General features: G+C 44.0%; 2 protein-coding genes across 2 annotated transcripts in view; one reads left to right on the top strand and one right to left on the bottom strand.

Annotated features, from left to right (window-relative positions):
• The first annotated feature begins 6,831 nt into the window (after positions 1-6,831).
• Positions 6,832-13,827, top strand: LOC103616392 (purpurin). The gene is made up of 6 exons (XM_008634555.2): positions 6,832-6,939; positions 7,833-7,950; positions 9,396-9,532; positions 11,005-11,117; positions 12,184-12,396; positions 13,586-13,827. Exons 2-6 carry the CDS (start codon positions 7,834-7,836, stop codon positions 13,594-13,596), a joined length of 591 nt encoding a protein of 196 aa, XP_008632777.1. The 5' UTR covers positions 6,832-6,939; position 7,833; the 3' UTR covers positions 13,597-13,827.
• A 2,523-nt stretch (positions 13,828-16,350) lies between these two features.
• IDUA (iduronidase, alpha-L-) overlaps positions 16,351-19,602 on the bottom strand; it is a 42,779-nt gene continuing 39,527 nt past the window's right edge. The window contains exon 13 of the mRNA XM_017735391.1: positions 16,351-19,289. Coding sequence (XP_017590880.1) covers positions 19,189-19,289 — 101 coding nt within the window. The 3' untranslated portion in view covers positions 16,351-19,188. The remainder of the gene's footprint in view (positions 19,290-19,602) is intronic.

Genomic DNA, 19,602 nt, shown 5'->3' on the forward strand with positions numbered 1-19,602 from the left:
CTTGTGCAGCCACCAGTGGGTGGGATACTGCCACAGCCTTCCTGTCCACACATATGGTCAAGCTGGTTGGGGCTGGACCAGGGGAAGAATGCACCTGGGCTACCCTTCATCAGGAGCTCAGGGGCTGGAGAACCTCCTGCCGCCTGGGCAAGCACCAAGTCCTGCCCCTGGAGCTGGTAGGAGCCTGAAAAGGTGCAGGGTGGCAGCAGTGGGGACATGTGTCAGCTGGGGCATGTGCATGAGCATAGCTGAAGACATATTTGTTTTCATGCAATCTGACTGTCACACAGAAGTACAGCAGCAGACTCTAGGTTTGCAGAAAATGCCATTGAGCAGTACCTGGTTATGCTAGAGCTGTATTTCCTTGCTAGCAGGACAGTTGATAGCTGAATTGTATCCAGACCATTAAATCTTTGCAATAACATATAAATCCTTTGCATTTTTGTGTGCAGGAGAAAGTGTGCTGCTGGCAGTCCAGTTGCAAAGGGTAAGCACTTTGTCACAGGCTTGCATTTTGGCCAGAATGTTGACTCCACCTCCACAAAGGAACATCAGCCCTCAACCTATTAATTCCTTTGGAGAATTACCTTAAAATTAGCATACAACTTTTTGCATTCATTGGTGAATTGCAGGAATTAGTCAGAGATTTCCATCTGAATGGTTCTCATAGAAGGGAGGTGGGTTTCTGAAAGCACAGAGGGCAGTTTGGGGTTTGTCAAGTCCGATTGTTACTTTTTATGAGAGATTTTTATGAGGAAATGTATCTCTGCCATGCCAGGAGACTGTAAAGGTACCTAAGCCTGTGAGTCACCACAGGCCAGATGTGCCTCCTTGACTTCCTCCTCCTTGTATATGTTGTAAATATGCTCAGATTCTCTTTGCCTAATTTCATGGAGAGATGGCTCTGATAAAAAATACTACAATACAGTAGCAGCGGCAATTTCTGCCCTAAGTCTGCATGAGTTTAATATGTTTCAATTGACAGATTGTATCCAAAGCTCTTAGCACAAATCACTGAACCTTGAATAAGAAGATTACTTCATTCATCAAATGTTCTGTGAAGCTGAAGGACTAAAAAGATCATTAAACTCTTCTCAAACTAAGCCACATGCACAAAATACTTCCTTCTCAAGTTCCTTCCCAAAATGTTCTGGGCATGGAACTAAGGAAAGCTCAGTGGTAGGACATACGAAATCTCTTAGAAGGAACTCTAATGACACAAAATATGTGCTCAGATGTACCCAGAAATAGGCTTGCTTTTGCAATATTGTGAATAAACAAGGAAGAAAAGAGAAGAATCTAAGGAAAGATTTGCAGATGTTTGCAGAACAAGAGGACAGCATCACAGGTAAGAAATGAGGGAAGTGATTTTCGGGAAACCTGGCCACAAAATTGGGGGTAAAAAAGGTGGAGAGCAGGATTGTTTAGCAGAAAAGGAAGGGAGCAGACAAAATGACTCTAACTTCAAGAGTAATGGAAGAGCAAGTAATGAGGAATTAAAAAGGGCTACTGAGTCCACAAAAAGCTGTGGAACCAGAAGTGTGGGAACAAGCATAGCCACCTTGGGTAAGAAGAATTCAAGTCCAGAAATCACAAGAAGAAGCTGGGAGTGTCTGTGTAGTCTCAGTGCACATGTCAGAATAGCATAAAGAGGTTTGCAGCATTGGCAGACACAAGGCTGCAGCAAAGAGGAAGCAAGTACTCATATTCCAGGGACCAGCAGCAGGGGTGGTCATACAGGAGTTTCACTGCTCCTAACAGGAGCGGCCATAGCTCCCCTGCCAGGCCTGCAGGCACAGGACTGCAGTGAGTCCTGCAGAGGTTTTGATGATGTTGGGGTACACTGTGGCCTGCCTCCCCTTCCTTCTCTTCTTGTGGGCCTCTAGAGGGATGCTTAGTGTCCAGTTCCTGCAGCAGCGGTGGCTGCAGTGGTGGTATTTTTAATGGGCCTCTCTCTTTGGGGCAACCCTGCAATTTTCAGTGTTTCCAGCTTGTTGCTCAGTCTGAAGCAGATGAAGGCTTGGTCTTCAGGCTGACTATTCCAGTTGTAAATTTACAGAGGTGGTAACACTGTGGGACTCTGAGATTTGACTGGAACCTCTGGGCTTGTCCTTAAATGAATAATTTTTCTGTGTAAGTGTTGAGAAGCATGGTGAAAACAGTGAACTTTCCTATCTACAGAAGACTTACACTATCTAAGGCCTTGCAGCTTTAAAGATCAGCTGCTTAAAGCATAAAATAAACCAAAAAAATCCTCCAGGAAAAAAAAATTATTATTTTTGACAGTGTAGAAAATTCTTCTGTTTTCCCAAGCTACATACTTCCATCCATTTCTCCTGCAGAAGAAGCAGAGATAGAAAGCTGAAGTGCAGTTTTATGTGAAAGCCTTTGCTTATTGTCTAGCTCTGTGACTCACTCATCAGCCTTGTGTTCACAGCTGCCCTCCCTTTGGAGTGCAGAAAGGTGCTCTGACCTAAACCTTCCCTCCTTGCACCTTCTGTTGCACATGGAAACTGTGTCCTCTAACACCTTCTAAGGCCAGGTGCCAGCTAATGGCTTTTGACTGCATGCACATACAGATTTCCTTGGCTTTTGTAATTTGTGCTTCTGGTTTTAGCTTTTAAATCCATCATCAGGGCTTGCATGGACATCCTGGCTTATCCATAACCACTCAAGTTCTGTGCCAGCAGTATCACTTTTGTAAAGCACCTTGAGATGCACGCTATGTAAGGAGCTGTATATATCCCATTGGAGTAATCTGGTGCAATAATCTGGAGGCAGAATTTAGTGTCTGAAACATGTGGACATATGGTCTCCTGTTACATCATGCTTTGCAACCAGTTAGAGCCTACAGATTTATTCCTGCATTTTTTTGTGTTAAGCTGTTTCTGTTGCATTAACAAAGAAAAGGAAAGAGAATACTACATGCCTGGTTTATACCTTCAGGGATATTCACATAACCTCTGTGCCTCCTGGTTTGTGGAAGGCATCCTGAGAATAACACCAGGGATTAAATTAACTCTGGTCTGTTACCTCATTGCGAAATGTGGGAGAGGCTACTGCTGCCTGAAGGAAACAATCTCCTTCCTCCCGTCTTCCCCCAGGAGAAGAATAGGATCAGGCCATACAGATATGTCAGAGATCTTCTCAAGCGTAAAGATCTTATTGCCAGAGAACTGAGCTCCTTTCCTATTTGCAGATGCCACCCTCCTTGTCCAAAACAAATGGCAGACCCTCCAGTGTTTTTGTGCTGAAGGAGCTGGTCTTTGCCCTCCAGGACCTGGGAGCTTGGCAGGAAGAAGGCAAATATTGTATCTTTAAACCAATGTTGCAACCAAAATGAATAAATCTGTCAATGCCTGGAAATAGATCAGCTCAGTAGTAGTAAATACTAGATATGTATAGAGATATGTCAACAGTATGCCTTAGAGTAAGTACCAGAAAACAACAAATGAAAAGTTCATCTTTTTATCTGATGGCCACAAAAGGTCTCCTTTTCATGAGGTTGCCTCAGGCCTGAATGGTCTTTTGGTAGAGATTAGTAACAGGCTGTTTGGGAAACTCATGCGTTGGAGAGAAAATCCAGCAGCTCACTGATGAAGCTGCAACAACCATCCATACAGTTGTGCAGAAACCAGGAGGTGGCACAAAACCCAGTATGTTTCTTTGGCCAGCAGATCATTGTGTGCTAAAATCCCGCTGAAGGAGAGATTTTAGCCAGCTCTGCATAACCCTGTTCTACCAAGGCAGCAAGATGCTGAAGGGTTTGGAAGAGTGGCTGCAACTTAATTTTTCTGCAAGCTCTCATCAATGGCTCTGAGAAAAACATTCCCTCCAGGCTGACTACCCATAGTGGCAGGGAGGCTGAGGCTTCACAACTTCTCTTGCTTTGAGCAGCCCCCTGTTTCACCTGCAAACAGGGTGACGTGTGCCTTTTTCTGAGGTGCATTGTGTGCATGGGAGCTTGTGAGGCCCTGCTCTGCCAATTGTCAGTCAATATATTCAGCAAGAATTACACTATCATTTTTCAGAAGGGAAAGGTGTCTTTCAGTTCCTGTCTTTTAAAACTGTGAGGTATTTGAATATCACCTTGAAAGTCCTAAGGCAGTAATTTATGATGCCTTTTTAACCTAATTATATAACACACCCAAGAATCTTGCCCTTGAACCACAGAAGAACAAACTTCAAATTATTTCCTCTTCATCTGTATTGCACAACTCTCTTCCTTGGAAAACATCAGCATTTCTGAGCAGAAGTCACAGAAACTGAAAACCTCTATGTCCACAGCTTTCATGTGGTGTCCCACTATGGGGAAGACTTATTTCTCCTGCTTCCTGCCCTAACAAAGAAGTGGAGCAGATTATCACTGTCCTCTCAGCTCTTGGCAGACCTTGGACTGGTTCTCCAACAATGCAGGCACAAGCATGTGACATCCCCAAAAAATAGCCCAGCACCCTCAGCAGCACAAATTAGATCTGAAGCTAGAGGATGAAGTCCCCATGACTTATGGTGTAATAACCACTGCAGCAGCTGTCAGGGGCAACTCAGAACACACGTACATGTAGCTCTTCTCCAGTGCCCTGGCAAACAAGCCCACAACCTGACCACCCACTGGACAGCAGGGAACTTAGCGCCTGGTGCAGAAGCGTATTTAGAGCCCTCATCCTGTGCCACCGGCTGCTGAGCTAGTAGCACAAGTTACTAAATCTAAGATGGCAGTGCAATTGCAGTAATTTCCAGAGCAGTTTACCCAATGCTTATTCCAATAATAAGGCAAAAGGAAGAGGACCTGCTAGGGGCAAGAAATACAAAACTGTTGCTGCTGTATTTCACAGGATAGGAAAGAAGATAAGATTAACCATCTCATCTGCACACCTGTTTTGCTGCAAGTCATTAGAACTACCAGTTACCCTTGTGCTGAGTTCAGTACATCGAATGGTCAAGCCACCTCTTCTACTAAAAACCAGCCAGTTGTGATGAGCAGGTCTGGAACAGGCTCTTGGGTATCTTCTTTGATAACCAAAGCCAGTAGGGCATCTTTGTTTTTATGAAATCTGCTTCATGTCACATCAAATTCAACAAGCCCAGGAATATGTTTCAGTGCTTTGATTCCTCCCTTTTTTTTTTTCCTATGCCCAGCACAAATGACCATAATACTGCAAAAACGAAGGTAAATTTGCTTTTGTTTTCTTCTTGCTCCAAACAGCAAATAATGCAGTGACAGATGTTATGCTCACCAACCAAAACCTTGTGCTGTGATTAGCTATTATTAGCATATGTCTAATCCCTAGGGGATTAAGTGGCTCATCTAAGCATGGCTTCGAGTGTCACCTATGTCTCACATGGACATACACTAATCTGTTTTGTTGGAAACAGATGAAGTGGTAAGTGTTTGGAAGCCTTCTAATTTACAGAAAACACTGCAGTTTGTTCTCCATCAAGTCCCCCTGTCAGGGTGGAAGAAAACACTTCATATCCAGTGTCAGTCCCTTTAAGATCTAATGGGCATCTAGCCCTGAAGTACGGTTTAAGAAGTTACTTTTTGTGTACTCTTTAGGTGACCAAGCAGTCCCAGTAACCATTTGCGCATTTCCGTGTGGACTTGCCCAGGCTGCCTCTGAAGACACACAGATAGCATGGACAGGGTATGTTCAGTCACCACGCTGCATGCGAAGTACCACTGCCTCCCTCCAAAGTGTAGATGGAAGCTGCACAGAGGCCAGATCAAAGCTTCCTCTGGCAGCAAGCAAGGACAGCGTTTTCCAGACAATGGCCAGCCCTAAATAAGCTGCCTGGAAAGCAACACAGTTCACACCAGCTACACAGCAAAATTGTGTGCTTCTGTTCAGGAATTCCTGGGCAAGAGAGGGTAAGTGATCACTGGACCAAGCTGAAAACATCCAGAAGGCTTTAGCCTCACTCTGGAAGTCCAGACTGTTGGATCTGAACCAAAAGCTTCCGGACTTCCTGGGCTCACTCCACAGGAATAACAGGGTTGTCTCTAGTGGCTATGTCCAAGGCTCCCCAGCACTTAGCACCCAGTGTGAAGAGTAACTGCTAATACTGGGAACTCCTACTTCAATGTCTGAAGTCTTAGAGCTCCCAGATGAGACTGGGACGAAGAGTACAGGAGCAGCCTTTGCATTTGGAGAAATTCTTCAGGCGCTTGAGAATGACAGGCATGGTTTGCTACCAAAAGTACTCCTCTAGTGATTTCTGCCTTCTTGTCTTTTTGCGATGTATTGTATCCCCATGAAAGGCTACTAGAAGGAACATTTTAGGTAGGAGAGAGCTGTAGTATTTATGTAACTGGAAATGTTGACAAGATTAACTAGGAAAAATGTACATAAAACTGTTTCAGTGCACAGGAGAACCGACGACTCCCAAGATTTTGATACAAACATGAGGGCAAAACTGCAATTTTGCAACTTTTTGTCCCCTCCCACATGTCGGTAATGCGCAATGTCTTCCTCCTCTTCCCAAAAAGAGCTAATTATGTACCTGCTCCATGCAAGTTGTCAAACTTGAGCATGTGTCTATGCAGATGTGTGTGTATAGTCCAAGTGTCTCTCTAATTAATGCTCTGTGCTTATTCTCCTAACGTGTTAGAAGCAGAAAGACTTCAATGAGACAAAGCAGTGGTACAATCAAATCAGCAGATTTATTAGCTTTCTGGGCAGCTTTTTCCATTATGTAAAAGCTGTGTTTGTATTAGTATAGCAGTCAGACCCACCAGCGTGAGGATTACACTTGGTTTTTACATAATGGATTATCCAAGATTAAGTGTTTTATTCAGGCACATGAGCAAAAATAACCAATTAGTGACTTTGCAGATTCCTTATTTAAAGGGAGCTGGAGGACAATTGACACAAAACTCTCCTGCAGCCCAAAGACTGAAGCAGAGTAGTCTCAAGGATCTCCAACATCTCTACTCAGCAGGTAGGTCTCTCTTCAGCAGAGGTGGATCAGACTGGCATCTCTTGCAGCAGGGAAGTGCAGCTTGCATGGCAGCAGCTAGAAACAGAGTATTTGCTTGGGTTTTTGGGCTCTGGGTTAGTAGCTCAGCTTGGATGGTGCTGACAAGCATCAGGTAACTGTTTTATCTTGGTATCAGGACAGCTATTCAGGGTCAAATACTCTGCAAGAACGTATCATGAAGGTGCTCTCTTCCCAAACTCTGAGAAACAAATATACTGGGATATGGATGAGTAGGGATACCCAACAAGAAAAATAAAGCCATGGGCACCTAGTGGTTGTGCTGCAGTGACAGACCAAGCCTTTAGAAAATTAATATTATTTGTCATGTTTGTTGAAGGAATGGTCAGAGGACAGCCAATACCAAGGTGTACTATGCCATTAGAGTAGGCACCTAGAAAAGGCCTGCTTTGGTGATGAGAACACAGATTTGCTGCTTCGAAAGCAAAGTGGACATTCACTATGAAATAATTAGAAAAAAACATCTTTACAATGTACGGTGCTTTACCAGAGCTCATCAGAATATTTTTCTTCTTGTGAAAACAAAATTCAAAACATTTCAATTTTTTACCAATTCTTACCAACCTTATCCATAGTCTGGCTTGATTTATAATACAAAAATACCATGAACTGCATTACTACTACTGGCAAGCAAAATACTCTTGCAAAGTAATTGCCACTGATGTTCAATTTTGGCTAAATTTAGGCACCACAATGACTCAGTACCAGTGGAAGAGTTGGTTGTCTACTTAGCATGGAAAGAAACTAGTTTTAAAATGATGGACATACATCTGTAGCACTAGCTACCTCCACCTACTGCATGAAATAAACCCCCCATGTCTGCTTTTGTCTTGCAGAATGAAATACGCACAGTATGTTTTCCTGGCCTCGGTCTTCTATACTGTTGAATACAGCCTAGCTCAGACCTGTGCAGTGGAGTCCTTTGCTGTGAAAGACAATTTTGATCCAAAAAGGGTAATTATGGTTACTTCAATAGTACATATGAAGAAGCTTTACATATAAACTGGTTTTCCAGGTTATGAGTTTTGTTCATCTAAACAGGTTCTTCACAAAAAAGTTAACTTCTTTCATAAGCTGTCTTGCAAATGCTGTTCCTGTTGTTTGCTCTCCTCAGTACTGTTTAACCTTCTGAACATTATGTTAAAACTGGTCTTGAAAGCCAGAGATGTTACTCAGTTAGAGGTCATCTTCTCTTAGCTCAGCACAGCTTTGAGCTTTGAGCAGTTCCGTGAAAGAAACAATTTAGAGCCACATCAGAGAGGAAGATCAAGCACAAGCCCTAGGGTGCTTGCATCCACCACTAGTCATTCTTGGGAGTCATAGCAAAGAGAAATCTTACCTAGTCTGGTATCCTGAACACTGACTCTTGTTTAGACACATTATCTGTGCTTCTGAGGAGGAAATGAGGGCTAACTTGCTGTTGGAAAGGTCAAGACACATGTGTCAGTACTGATTTTAACTAATGGTCAGCAAACACTACAATTCCAGGGGCAGCTGGGATGTGGCAAACACTTTATACAAGATTGGCTTTGCTGGAAACAAACCATGTCCAGGGAAAGCTTTGGGAATATCCCACTTTTAAAAAGCCAAAGTTTTTGCTCTGGCTCCTGTATTTGGAAATTAAGGGCTTGCAGGCTTAAGCATATAACTTGCCTAATAGATTTCATTAGCTTCACTGCAGAATCAAATTTAACATAGCTAGATCCTGCTCTCAGCATTTCTACTGATAATGATAACTTTTAAGGGTCTTCCCCTCTGTCAGTCATCTGTTCAGATCTTGTTTTCATTTCACTAGATACTTCTTGTATATTTTCCAGGGGCCATTTTTTGCATGAACATATTCTTTCTCTTAATCTCATCCGATTTCTCTCTGTTGTTACTCTCCCCACCACATCATCTTCTTGTTTTGAAATCACAGTCATTACTTTCTGCCTTGCTGGGTAGAGCCTTTTCCTTGTCAGAGATCAGCTGTGGCCCCTGGAAGCCACAAAGATTGTCCCCAGCCAGCTTGCTACAGTCTTTGCACCTGCAATTTGATATTGTTGAATTTGGTATGGTATTTCATGGAAGAGCAGGGGCTTGAACAGGAACAGGGAAGAACCAGTCTCTCAGAAGATGTCTTAGGATGGGAGATGCTTTTGGTGTGGGGTTACTGTGACAGGAACGTCTCACTTGACGAGTAGACACACACAGCAATGCAGAGCTGCTAGACCCACTCCCTCTGGCACAGAGGGCTCATCAGGCAGCACTGTAGGATCTGTGTGCTACATTCCCACCCAAACTCAGACTGGCATTTATCAGGCAATGGGAAGTTAGAAAGGCACTTTGATCACAAAATGGTTTTTGTGCTAATCTTGCCATGGTGATTAATCCAGATATTAATACACTTTTCATGACAGTATGCAGGAAAATGGTATGCTCTGGCCAAGAAGGATCCAGAAGGCCTTTTCCTTCAGGACAACATTTCTGCTGAATACACCGTGGAGGAAGATGGCACAATGACAGCGTCCTCCAAAGGCCGAGTGAAGCTTTTTGGGTAAGCTCTCTTGACTTTCAGCTCTAGCTGCTGCCATGAGGTACTGGATGAGGGGGACATGGATAGTGATCTATCCTGAACACACAACATGGCTGGGTTTTCTTCATTAAAAAGAGAAGTTTATCCAGGGTGTTAGTTTAGAAGCTAGAGGTTAGACACTTTTAAGTACTGAATTTCTTCTCAGCCTTGCTCAGGTTTGGGTCTATCACAAAACTACTCTGTAAAGTCAATTATTAAGTCAAATCTTGATTGATGGAATGGTTAGATAAATTCATTGCAATCAAGTAAAGGAGCTAATGAAGGCTGTGGGGCTGCAAGGGCAGGACAACCCTCACTTCACTGAGAGGTATGGGAAAGGGGAGGAGCATTACTTTCACAGATATCTCAACACAATGTTGGACAGGTTTCTGAGGAGAACATGTGGTTAACTCTTAGATGTAATTGCAATGCCTGAATGGACAGATGGCAGGAAGCTTAGAGTTTTGCCTCTTGGTCATGATTACTACAAGGAATTACTACAGCATGTAAAGAGATTAAATAGCTTTCTGAGTGCAGAAAAGAAAATCTGTGGCTTCCAATAGGCTAGCACTAGCAGGTTGCTATGAACCTTTGTACATCTCAACAGTGCAGCACTCCAGGATATTTTGGGAATGGGCAAATGAAGCTTTGCAGGCATGCCACACAGTGCAAGTGGGAAGATTCCCAGAAGGACTCTTCAGAAAACAAGTGGGGTCTCAAGGCTGCTGCAAATTTTATTTCTGCAAAGCCAGGATAAGGGGAAGCACAGCCTGAGCAAGGAGGGGAATGAAGACCCTTCCACTGTTTCACAAATCCAGGTAATGCTTGATGAACAGTGTTGAAATATGGGTGGCATTCAAAGCAAACAGATACCAAACAGAGAAGAATATTGGAACAAATGGACTCCCACGGGGTGTCTCAAAGGCTGTGTGATGGCTTTTCACAAGCTTAGCAGAGGGGCTGTAACTATTACTGTGCTTGTAACAGACATCCCTGTGCTCATATTGCTGGGAAAGGTTAGACAGGGGAGAGCCAATTCCCTTCCTCTGCCTGGGGCACAGCTACTGACCCCAAGTGAGCCCAAATGCAGGTCAGCTCACCCTGCAGACTGCTAGCAGGGAACCAAGAAACCATGTTCATTATTGTTCTTGGTGGCTGTCTGCTTGTACAGAAATGGGTGGTAAAACACCCACCGAACTGAAGGAGGGTCAGGGCACTGCCCCAGCCACAGTGTAGCCGTACAGCAGAGTTGGGGACCAGACAGCAGCAGCAATCACCAGCAGTGACTGGGGGGTGTCGCAGATTTGCATTACTCAGTGACAAAGAGTGACTTTGCACTATGGAAAACCATGCCCATGCCTGAGGCAGCTGTGCCCAAGTCCTGAGTGTGGGACACCCATCTGAAGCTCTCATGCTGCCAAGTTTTACCTTGAGTCTTATGGATCTCATTGCAGTTTCTGGGTGATCTGTGCTGACATGGCTGCTCAGTATACGGTACCTGATCCAACCACTCCAGCAAAAATGTATATGACCTACCAGGGACTGGCCAGCTACCTCTCCAGTGGTGGTGAGTGAAATTCTCCAGCCCCCTGATGCTAGTCAATTGCCTACACCTGTCCAGATGTGTGTTTCAACATACAAGCAGGAAAAACAGTTCAGCTCAGATTGCTCCAAGTGAAGACAAAACATCCTTTTTTGGGGTGCATGCTTTATCCAAGCAGTGAATTTTATGTCCACAGAAAGGGCAGCATCCAGAGACCTCCCAGAGATCCCTCTTATCCACCATGTATGTTAACATGGAGGCTCAGAGGCAGTGGGCCACACGCATGGATTTTGTACAGCCAAGTGTGGTGTTGAACCTGGGGAAGCAGTACTTCCTGCACCCCACTGTGGGCATTATATAAGTGCTGAGGTCCATCATCCTTGTACTCCTCATAGCTAAGTAGAGGAGACAGATGGACCCACAACTGCACCCCAGCAACAAGACATTTCTCCTCAGGCAGACAGAGCTGGACTCAAGAAATGGAGCTGTTAACTCAAGTCCTGCTCTCAGAAACTGCTCATGCTGAACCTCATTTATGCACCCCTCAAAGCCCATCCTTTGTGCCTGAGTCTCCCAGAGCTGTGGCTCTTCAGCTGTAGAAGTTGGGGAGGACTTCTAGTGTGTAAGAAAGAAATACATTCACTTAGTACTGCCAGATAAGCCACACAAAAAAAAAACTTAGTTGAGCAAGGCTAGAACACAGGAGGAATGTTTTACTGAGGCTTCCTGTATAGGAAATGTAATCTGTACTGTATGTCCTTCCTTCCACCTATGTTGCTTGAGTGAGCAACATAGAGATATTTTGTCACTGAAAACCTAGAAAATCCTAGTCCTCCTAATATTTCTAGCCTAAGAAACTAAAGGTGAAAATGCACTGAGCATCATGGGGAAAAACATGGTCTCAAGATGCCCTGTGCTTGTCCCAGTTCTTCCCTTCATGGTGTGGAGACAAGCTGGATGTGTGACATGATTATAGGTCCTTTGGAAAGCTATCCTTGCCATGTGTTGAAATTTGTCATCTCCGTGCTGAAGGATCTACCTCTGCTCTGTTTTGCCCAGTGTGACAAATGCATGTGTTCTGATGTTTCAGGGGACAACTACTGGGTGATTGACACCGACTATGATAACTATGCTATCACCTACGCCTGCCGCAGCCTGAAGGAGGATGGCTCCTGTGACGATGGCTATTCCCTGATCTTCTCGCGCAATCCCCGTGGCCTCCCCCCAGCCATCCAGCGCATTGTGCGCCAGAAGCAGGAAGAAATCTGCATGTCTGGCCAGTTCCAGCCTGTGCTTCAGTCAGGTACTTGGGGCTACTTAGCAAACTCACTGAGCTGTACAGTAGGTGACTGCATTTGCTTTAAATGTGACAGAACCACAGCAAACACAGTTGTTCTTTTTTAGCAACTGTTTCTTAATGTTAGATCTATTAGAAAAAGAGCTACAAAGGGAAATCCATGCAAGGGCAAGAGCCTGCTACAGGCTGGTTCTGCAGCCTTCAGATTGCTACTTACAGGAATCCTGTGTGTTGAAACTGGTACACTACCAGAAGATCAGCCTTGTTACTGTAGTAGACAGGACAGGGATAGATGCAACAAGCCAGTGTTTCTGCACTTGGAAACGTGTGTCTTGGCCACTTGCATAATAGTATCTTACCCTGGGTCTGTGCAGTGTCCTCCACGAAAGGATGAGAAGGTGCCTCCAGGAAGGACCACTCTCGCACTTCTTAGTTCCATCATGACTTGCGTCCTGTGTGGTCTGAGTAGCAGGGGTGAGGGGCTCTGAGCAGCATTTCTGACTGTGTCTGCTGGCAGTGGGAGTCAACAGTTGCACCACATACATGCAAACAGACCATGTCTAAGGCTCATTTTGAGAACATTTTTCCAGAGGTACAGGAATTGATCTCCTAGTTCAAATGCTGTCCATGAGATAGGCAGATACTTTTTCAGGGCTATGCTGGAGGCAGAAATTCCTCTTTGTTGGCAGTTGAGTACCCACACCCTTCACATCCTCAATTTCAAGGCCTTGCCTTGACCCTTTACTAAGCCAGGTAACACATGCATTCCGCACTGTGGGACAAGGAATGGCAGCTAAAACTTCCTGAACAGCACATCGTTGTGTCAGCCAGTCCTCCACTACAGAGCAGGTACTGGCATCATCCAAGGCTGTGGCGATGGCATGGGCAGCCCTGCCCCATTCCGCTCTGTACTGTTCCCTGTGGCAGAGGGAAGGCAGCTGGTTTGCAGGGTCATGGCCGGGAACTCAGGAAAGCTGAAAGCCCATGGCTAGCTGGGAAAGGCTGCCTGAGTCTGCGCCAATAGACACAGAACAATGCAAACAGCAACTTTTGCACCCCACATCCTAGTCTTGTACTGTGATTCAGAAGTATCCTAGGAAGGTTGTAACTATAGATTCACTGGAGACTAAAAGGTTGTTAAAGCACTTTGCAAATTTACTTACACAGACTAAAGTTTACTTTTCTTTCATTGCAGGGGCCTGCTAAAAGTACGCTTCTGATCCTATCCTTACGCACAGAAACCAGACCTCTTCGTCTTGAAGTTGCCACTCAACTAACAGTAAAAAAAATCATAGTATGGAATAGTGTGTTTTTCCTCAAAAACACATGAAAATATTGGGGGATCTGTAAACTGTGTGCAATATAATAGTAATATTTGAATTTTCAGTGGAATACCTAATGTGGCATTTGTCAATAAATGTTTTTGAATAAAAGGCACCTCTGGAATTGGTTTTTATTATCTGCTGTCCTCTCTGTTGGGGAGCAGAAAGACTAAGGATGCTCATTGAGGACAGGTGAGACAGCAGCCAAGGGTGTTCCCAGCTCACACAGGGCATGTCGCTCCCCAGCAGAGGAGCAGGGCAAGGATGGTGAGAGGGGCAGGTCCCCTGATAGTGCATGTCATCAGACAAGAGCATGGTGACAGGGCAAGTCTGCGATTCACCTCGGAAGTCCAGCCAGCAAGTGAGGGCAACAAGGCACAGGGCAGGGCACAGGCACGCCAGTGAGATGGCTCCAGCCAAAACCAGGACTGGAGAGCATGTCTGAGGCAGAGCTACCTGCAGCAAGGCTCCCAAGGGGAGAAACACAAATTCAATAAAACAGATGCTACTTTCAATAACTCTGGACATTGCTTAAATGAGCAGGTGCTTGCATTTCTAATGACATTACCAGTAATTTGCTCCCCTCCACCTTCATAATCCAGTTTTCAGTATCTGAAAGGTATAGAACTGAAAGATACAGAACAGACTGGTTTTATGGCCAAGAATTTCACAGGTAGAGAACACCAGAAGAAGAGTACCTAGAAATCTCCAGGTAGAAAAAGGGTAACCCGAGCCAGCATTATTGAGATGTATTTCCCACTGCTTTTAGTAAAATGGCATTCATTTTGTTTTTCCTAGTAATAAAAATACCTGTAGAACACCCCAGAAAAAACCCTGCAGTTTGTCAACTACACAAATTTTTACAAGTTATAATTACCAAGCACAGAGGTAAGACCAAGGTGAACAGCCCCTGCTGATAAGGCTTCCAAAAGGTGTGTGGCACGAGGCTGATGTTGACTGAAGACCTCCAGAGCACTGCACTGTTAAACAGCTTCTGCAAGATGCTTGCACAATCTTACCTAGAGTAACTAGAAAGAACATAGAAACCAAAGACCAGAGACACTCTCCAGGACCAGAGACATCATCCCAGGGATGCAGCAAATCTCTCAAACTTGTATTTCCCAGGATTTCCTGGCAATATGCGTAAGGCTCTCAACCCACTTGAACAAAGGTGTCCTTGCTCTTCAGGTCTAGGGAAATCTACCCTGACAGGGAACAAGATTGTGAACTACCACCTAAAGCTAAGGACAGAAACAGAGGAGCACTAGCAGGCAATGCTAACAAAAGCCCACACAGATAGAGAACTACTGAGCATTGAAAAAATATCAGCCTTTTCTGCTGGACTAAGTGCAAGGTCGGTGCATTGATTGACTGTTCTCCACTAGCACCCTTCTCCCAGAAGGAAGTATTGGGGTGGAATCTGTGAACTTAGGACTTGTATAACAACTGATTAGACAACACTAACCCTTAGCTGAAGAAGCACGGCCTTTGGCCAGAACTTTCAGACCAATACTACCAATCTTAGAGAAGTGGGATTTTTAATGTCTATGGTTATGGTAATTGTATGACCAAAGCAGATGAGAGTTGTAGCAAGAAGAGACAATCAACATGCAGGAACAAATGCATCCTTATTGTGCTTGGTGTAGTCTGTCTAGATGAGATAGGCAGTGAAATTCCTCCTCAGCTGCAAGAGGAAAAGCCTGCAGAATCATAGAAACATAGTGGCAATTCTGGTTGAATACACCACAGAGTTCAAATGCCCCAGGAATTGTACTTGGGAGAGCATGTTTCCATCAGGACCACAAGCAGGTCCTCATTGTGATGTGGTGAGTTAATGAACAGATGGGAGTTACCTCATATCCATTTCTCTCCAATGAGTGCAGGAAATGTGAAAGACAAGGTAGGGTAGGGGAGGCAGCCATAAATGTATTCTGATGAGATTTACACTTCTCTTGAGATTCTCTTGAGTTCAACATGAAACATCTCGGGTATATCTGGAGGCAGACATCTTCTGTCTGCTGTTTGAGCTGGCTGATGAAAAGCAGTCTATTATTCCTGGGTTTTAAATGTGTGCATAGGTCCCAAGTCATAATCTCTTGTCCTGAACAAACTTTCCACTAACAAGACAAAATAAAAAAATTGTTTATGCATTAAAAGGACTGTTGTTTTGTCCTCAGAAGGTCCTTTAGTGCTGGCAGAAAGACTATGACTGCGCAACAGCAGGAGGTACCCTGCAAGGATATTGTCCTTCACACACCAGTGAACCTCCTCCAGCAAGGACACTGCAACTCCTGAGATCAGGCATTATGATACCACCCTGAGTTTGACCAGTTTTCCCCAGGTTGTGGTAACTGAAGCAATCTATGCATTTAGGTTTCTACTTCAGCCTTAACATTTTTTATGGTAAAGTTCCCTTTATGCTTCAGTTTTATGTAATGTTGGAACTTCCATGAGTCAAGCTACCTTTTACCCCTTGTGCTGGTAGCCACTGTGAGAAGCTGTGTGGTACTTGGTTGTTGTCTGAGGTTAAAACATGACAGTGCTTGAGAACAGTCTTCACAAGATTAAGTTGTTGACGTAAGAGTTTTAAGCAGTTTCTACAACACAATGATCAGATCCTGTTTTTACAGGGTTCATATGAAAGATTAAAAACCGGTTTTATTGACTAGCACAAAAGATGGTAACAAATGTAGCATATACACAATTAGACAATGTAAAATACTCAGTTGAAAGGTTCTTTCAGTTGCAAAATGGTTATATAGCCTCACAAGCTTTTGTTTGAAGCGCAGGCAAACAATCACATGTTGCAGTTGCAGTTACATATTCTTATTTGGATTAATGAACAGCAAGAGAAATACATGAGTGCTCTGCAGTCTTGCTTTGGTTATGATACTACAGAACACCTAGTGCTATGGATACTTGGCACTTCTGAAAACTCAAACTGTAATGGGAGGCTGATCACTACATGTAACAGAGGAGATTAGTTAAACATGCAATTTTGGAAACACTGTCAGAGTCAGCAACAGATGGTTACAGAAATCTCAAGTTTCAAGTACTAAATAGCGTTTTTCTGTACACATTAAATGATAAGAAAAGAAAACGCCATTTCAAAACTTTTATACTTTGTTAGAAATAAACTCATACCTGGAAATAACAACTTCTCTTCTCTCTGTAATTGTTAATACATGTTAATTTCTTAAGGGCATGAGTTTACATCATAGCAGCAAAGAAGATTTTCAGAAGAAATCTTCTATTTTTCATGGTTTGCACATCTATACATTTTCATCCCTGCACAACAAAATCAATACTACTCACTACAGCTTTTTTTTTTTTTTTTTTTTTTGCTGGTTTTGTTTTTTTGTTTTGGGGTTTTTTTTGTTTAATACACCTGTAACTAGTGCATAGTCCTCGGTTTGATAAAGACTGCTATATTCTGATTGCCAGGGTGGGAAAATTTTAAAGCAGAAGGGGTACTCAACTAGGACATCCTAACACACTAAACTGTCCTCTCCAGCTCCTGCATCTTCCCCTGCTTCAGACACACTAAAATCTCTCAAGACCCTATACTTAGTATTTCTGAAAATAATTTTATTCGTGGTTCCACCTCATACTAGCAAAACAACATGTGTTAACTGCTAGATTTTACTTAACTGTTCTTCACTCAGGGGCTATTATCACAACTTTAAAATGTATTTTTACTATCCCCATCCAAGTAGAATGTCTCAGTAACTTTTCTTAAATTGAGAGGGTTTTCAATTCTGTGGAGTCCATGGCCCTTTTCTGCTCTGCCTGTAGGGACAAGGAACTGGAGAACTAGGATGTAACAAGTGCCCCTTATTAAAGGAGACAAGACATATTTCTTCTGAATTCTGTGACAGAATGCATCTTTTAAGGCTAATTTTCAGTACAGGCACAAGAACAAGTAACCAGCAGGTGAGGAGATACAAGGCCACATCTCACATACACTGCCTTTTTGCATATGCTTCTTTTCTGCGCTGTAAAAGTTGAGGGTATTTGAGGTAGTTCACCTCTCTCCTACTGTGCAAACTTGGGCACTTCTTTTTTCTGAGACCTGAATGTTTCATCAAATATGCAGTTTTTGTTGTTATGTTGCTGAGGTGGCTGATGTCAGCAAAGAGAGCAGTAGGGGACTTGTTTGTGTGACAAAGTCACTCCTCTTACGGAAAACACTCTGGCTGTTTTCACTGGCATTATCCTTCTCTCTGCAAGCCTGTTAAAGGCACAGCTCAAACTGTGCCAGTTGTGAAAAGGGAAGAATAAAACAGCACCCCCTGCAATTTCAGGGAACTTTGCTGTTTACACAAAGTGTTTGGCAGCTGCAAGCACAGCCAGTGGTGATCCGTAGCCCATGATCTAGGGCTGTCACATGCTTGTGCACATGCTTTGCAAAGCACAGGAGCTCAAACTGTTCTTTGTTAACTTCCTAAGTGTCCTAAGTAGCTGCCCTGCTACATTCAAGAGTGTGCTGTTCTGTCACATGAAAACACAAAAGGCTCTAACTAGTGTTTCTGCTTTCTCCTGGCCATGCAGAGCTGAGTGGTCACTTACATTCTGTGAGGGGAGGTGCTAGCTCTAAGGCCTGAAGGACGCCAGGCTAGGTGACAGCAACGGAGAGAAAGAGGGACTTTCAGGGTTAGAGCCTCCTCCACAAAGAGGCAGCAGCTGACGGCCAGAGTCCAAACAGGTGACTTGGACAAAAACTAAAAAGAGAAAAGGCCGGGAAGTCTGGAGGCTAGGGCTTTCTGTGCCTTCTCCCCTCTGAGAATGAGCTGATAGCCCTTCCTCTGAGTATGGGAAATAGCTCTGGCATCATGTAATAGTCACAAATACTGAGAGAGTTGGGTGGAAACCCCTCTGTGAGAGAATGAAGTACCTCATACACCTGAAGACATGGCAAGCGTTCTGAAATAACCCACTGTGACTAACCAGCAGGGAATAAGGGATCCTTCACTTCATGCTCTGAATGTGTCTGGTTGCCGTGCACTTTTCCATCAAACCCTTATGTCAAGACAGCCTGGCAGCTAAGGCAGGCAGTTCACTCTTAGACAGGTCCTCCATGTGCCTTTGCTACCATCCTCACTCACACAGTGAAGCAATGGTCTTGTTCCTGTTACAGTCTGCGACCTCTATAAATCTCAGCTTGCCCTGGCTGTTAGCTCAGTGTAATAATAGGGAATAATAAATATTTATCCCCGTGATTCCTAGTTACCAGGCTCAATCCCTGTCCTACAGCAGCCTCCTACCAGCTGGGTTGGCAGTCGTGGTTGTTTGATAATGCTGTCTTTTGTGCTGTGAAGAGTTAATAGGGGCAGTTGCTTCTAACTTGCATTCCTAACTTCATCAGGTCATTTCCATACTCCCTCCTCAGGTTGGGAGGAGTTTATTTTTCTGGGGAGTTGTCATTTGCAAGGAACATACACCACTCTGACACCAAGCCAGGCACCACTCTTCAGGGTCACTTGAAAGCTTCAACATACCCCACGGGAAGAGAGGACAGGCCTGCCTTCCCCCAGTAGTCAATGGCACGCACTCTGTAAAAGCCGGAGACTGAGCTTCCTGCAAATGAAAAGGTTAGAAATGGTCACTGTGAAATGCTGACACCTGTGGTACTTGGAGGATGTGAAGCAGACATTACTCCTGTAAAATGTAGGTTTGTGGAACGGGCTGGGGAAATCAGTTTTGCACCCTAAGTAAGTGTGTCTGTGCCTGTCTGATTAAAAATTATAATAAATTCCTCAATTTATTAGCCAAGTACTGGCTTTTATATCTTGTTTCACCAAGGATGTCCTCTCTACTTATTAGGATTTGCAAGTACAGCTACAGGACTGCTTTCCCAGCAGTCCATTTGGAAGAAGGCTGTGACATCTGC

This window comes from Corvus brachyrhynchos, unplaced genomic scaffold (genome assembly GCF_000691975.1).
Source record: "Corvus brachyrhynchos isolate BGI_N302 unplaced genomic scaffold, ASM69197v1 scaffold22, whole genome shotgun sequence".
NCBI lineage: Eukaryota > Metazoa > Chordata > Aves > Passeriformes > Corvidae > Corvus > Corvus brachyrhynchos.

Coding starts and splice junctions, on each gene's coding strand:
- LOC103616392 (XM_008634555.2), top strand. CDS start 7,834: ATGAAATACGCACAGTATGTTTTCCTGGCCTCGGTCTTCTATACTGTT. Junction 7,951..9,395: donor ACAATTTTGATCCAAAAAGG/GTAATTATGGTT, acceptor TTTTCATGACAG/TATGCAGGAAAATGGTATGC. Junction 11,118..12,183: donor CAGCTACCTCTCCAGTGGTG/GTGAGTGAAATT, acceptor CTGATGTTTCAG/GGGACAACTACTGGGTGATT.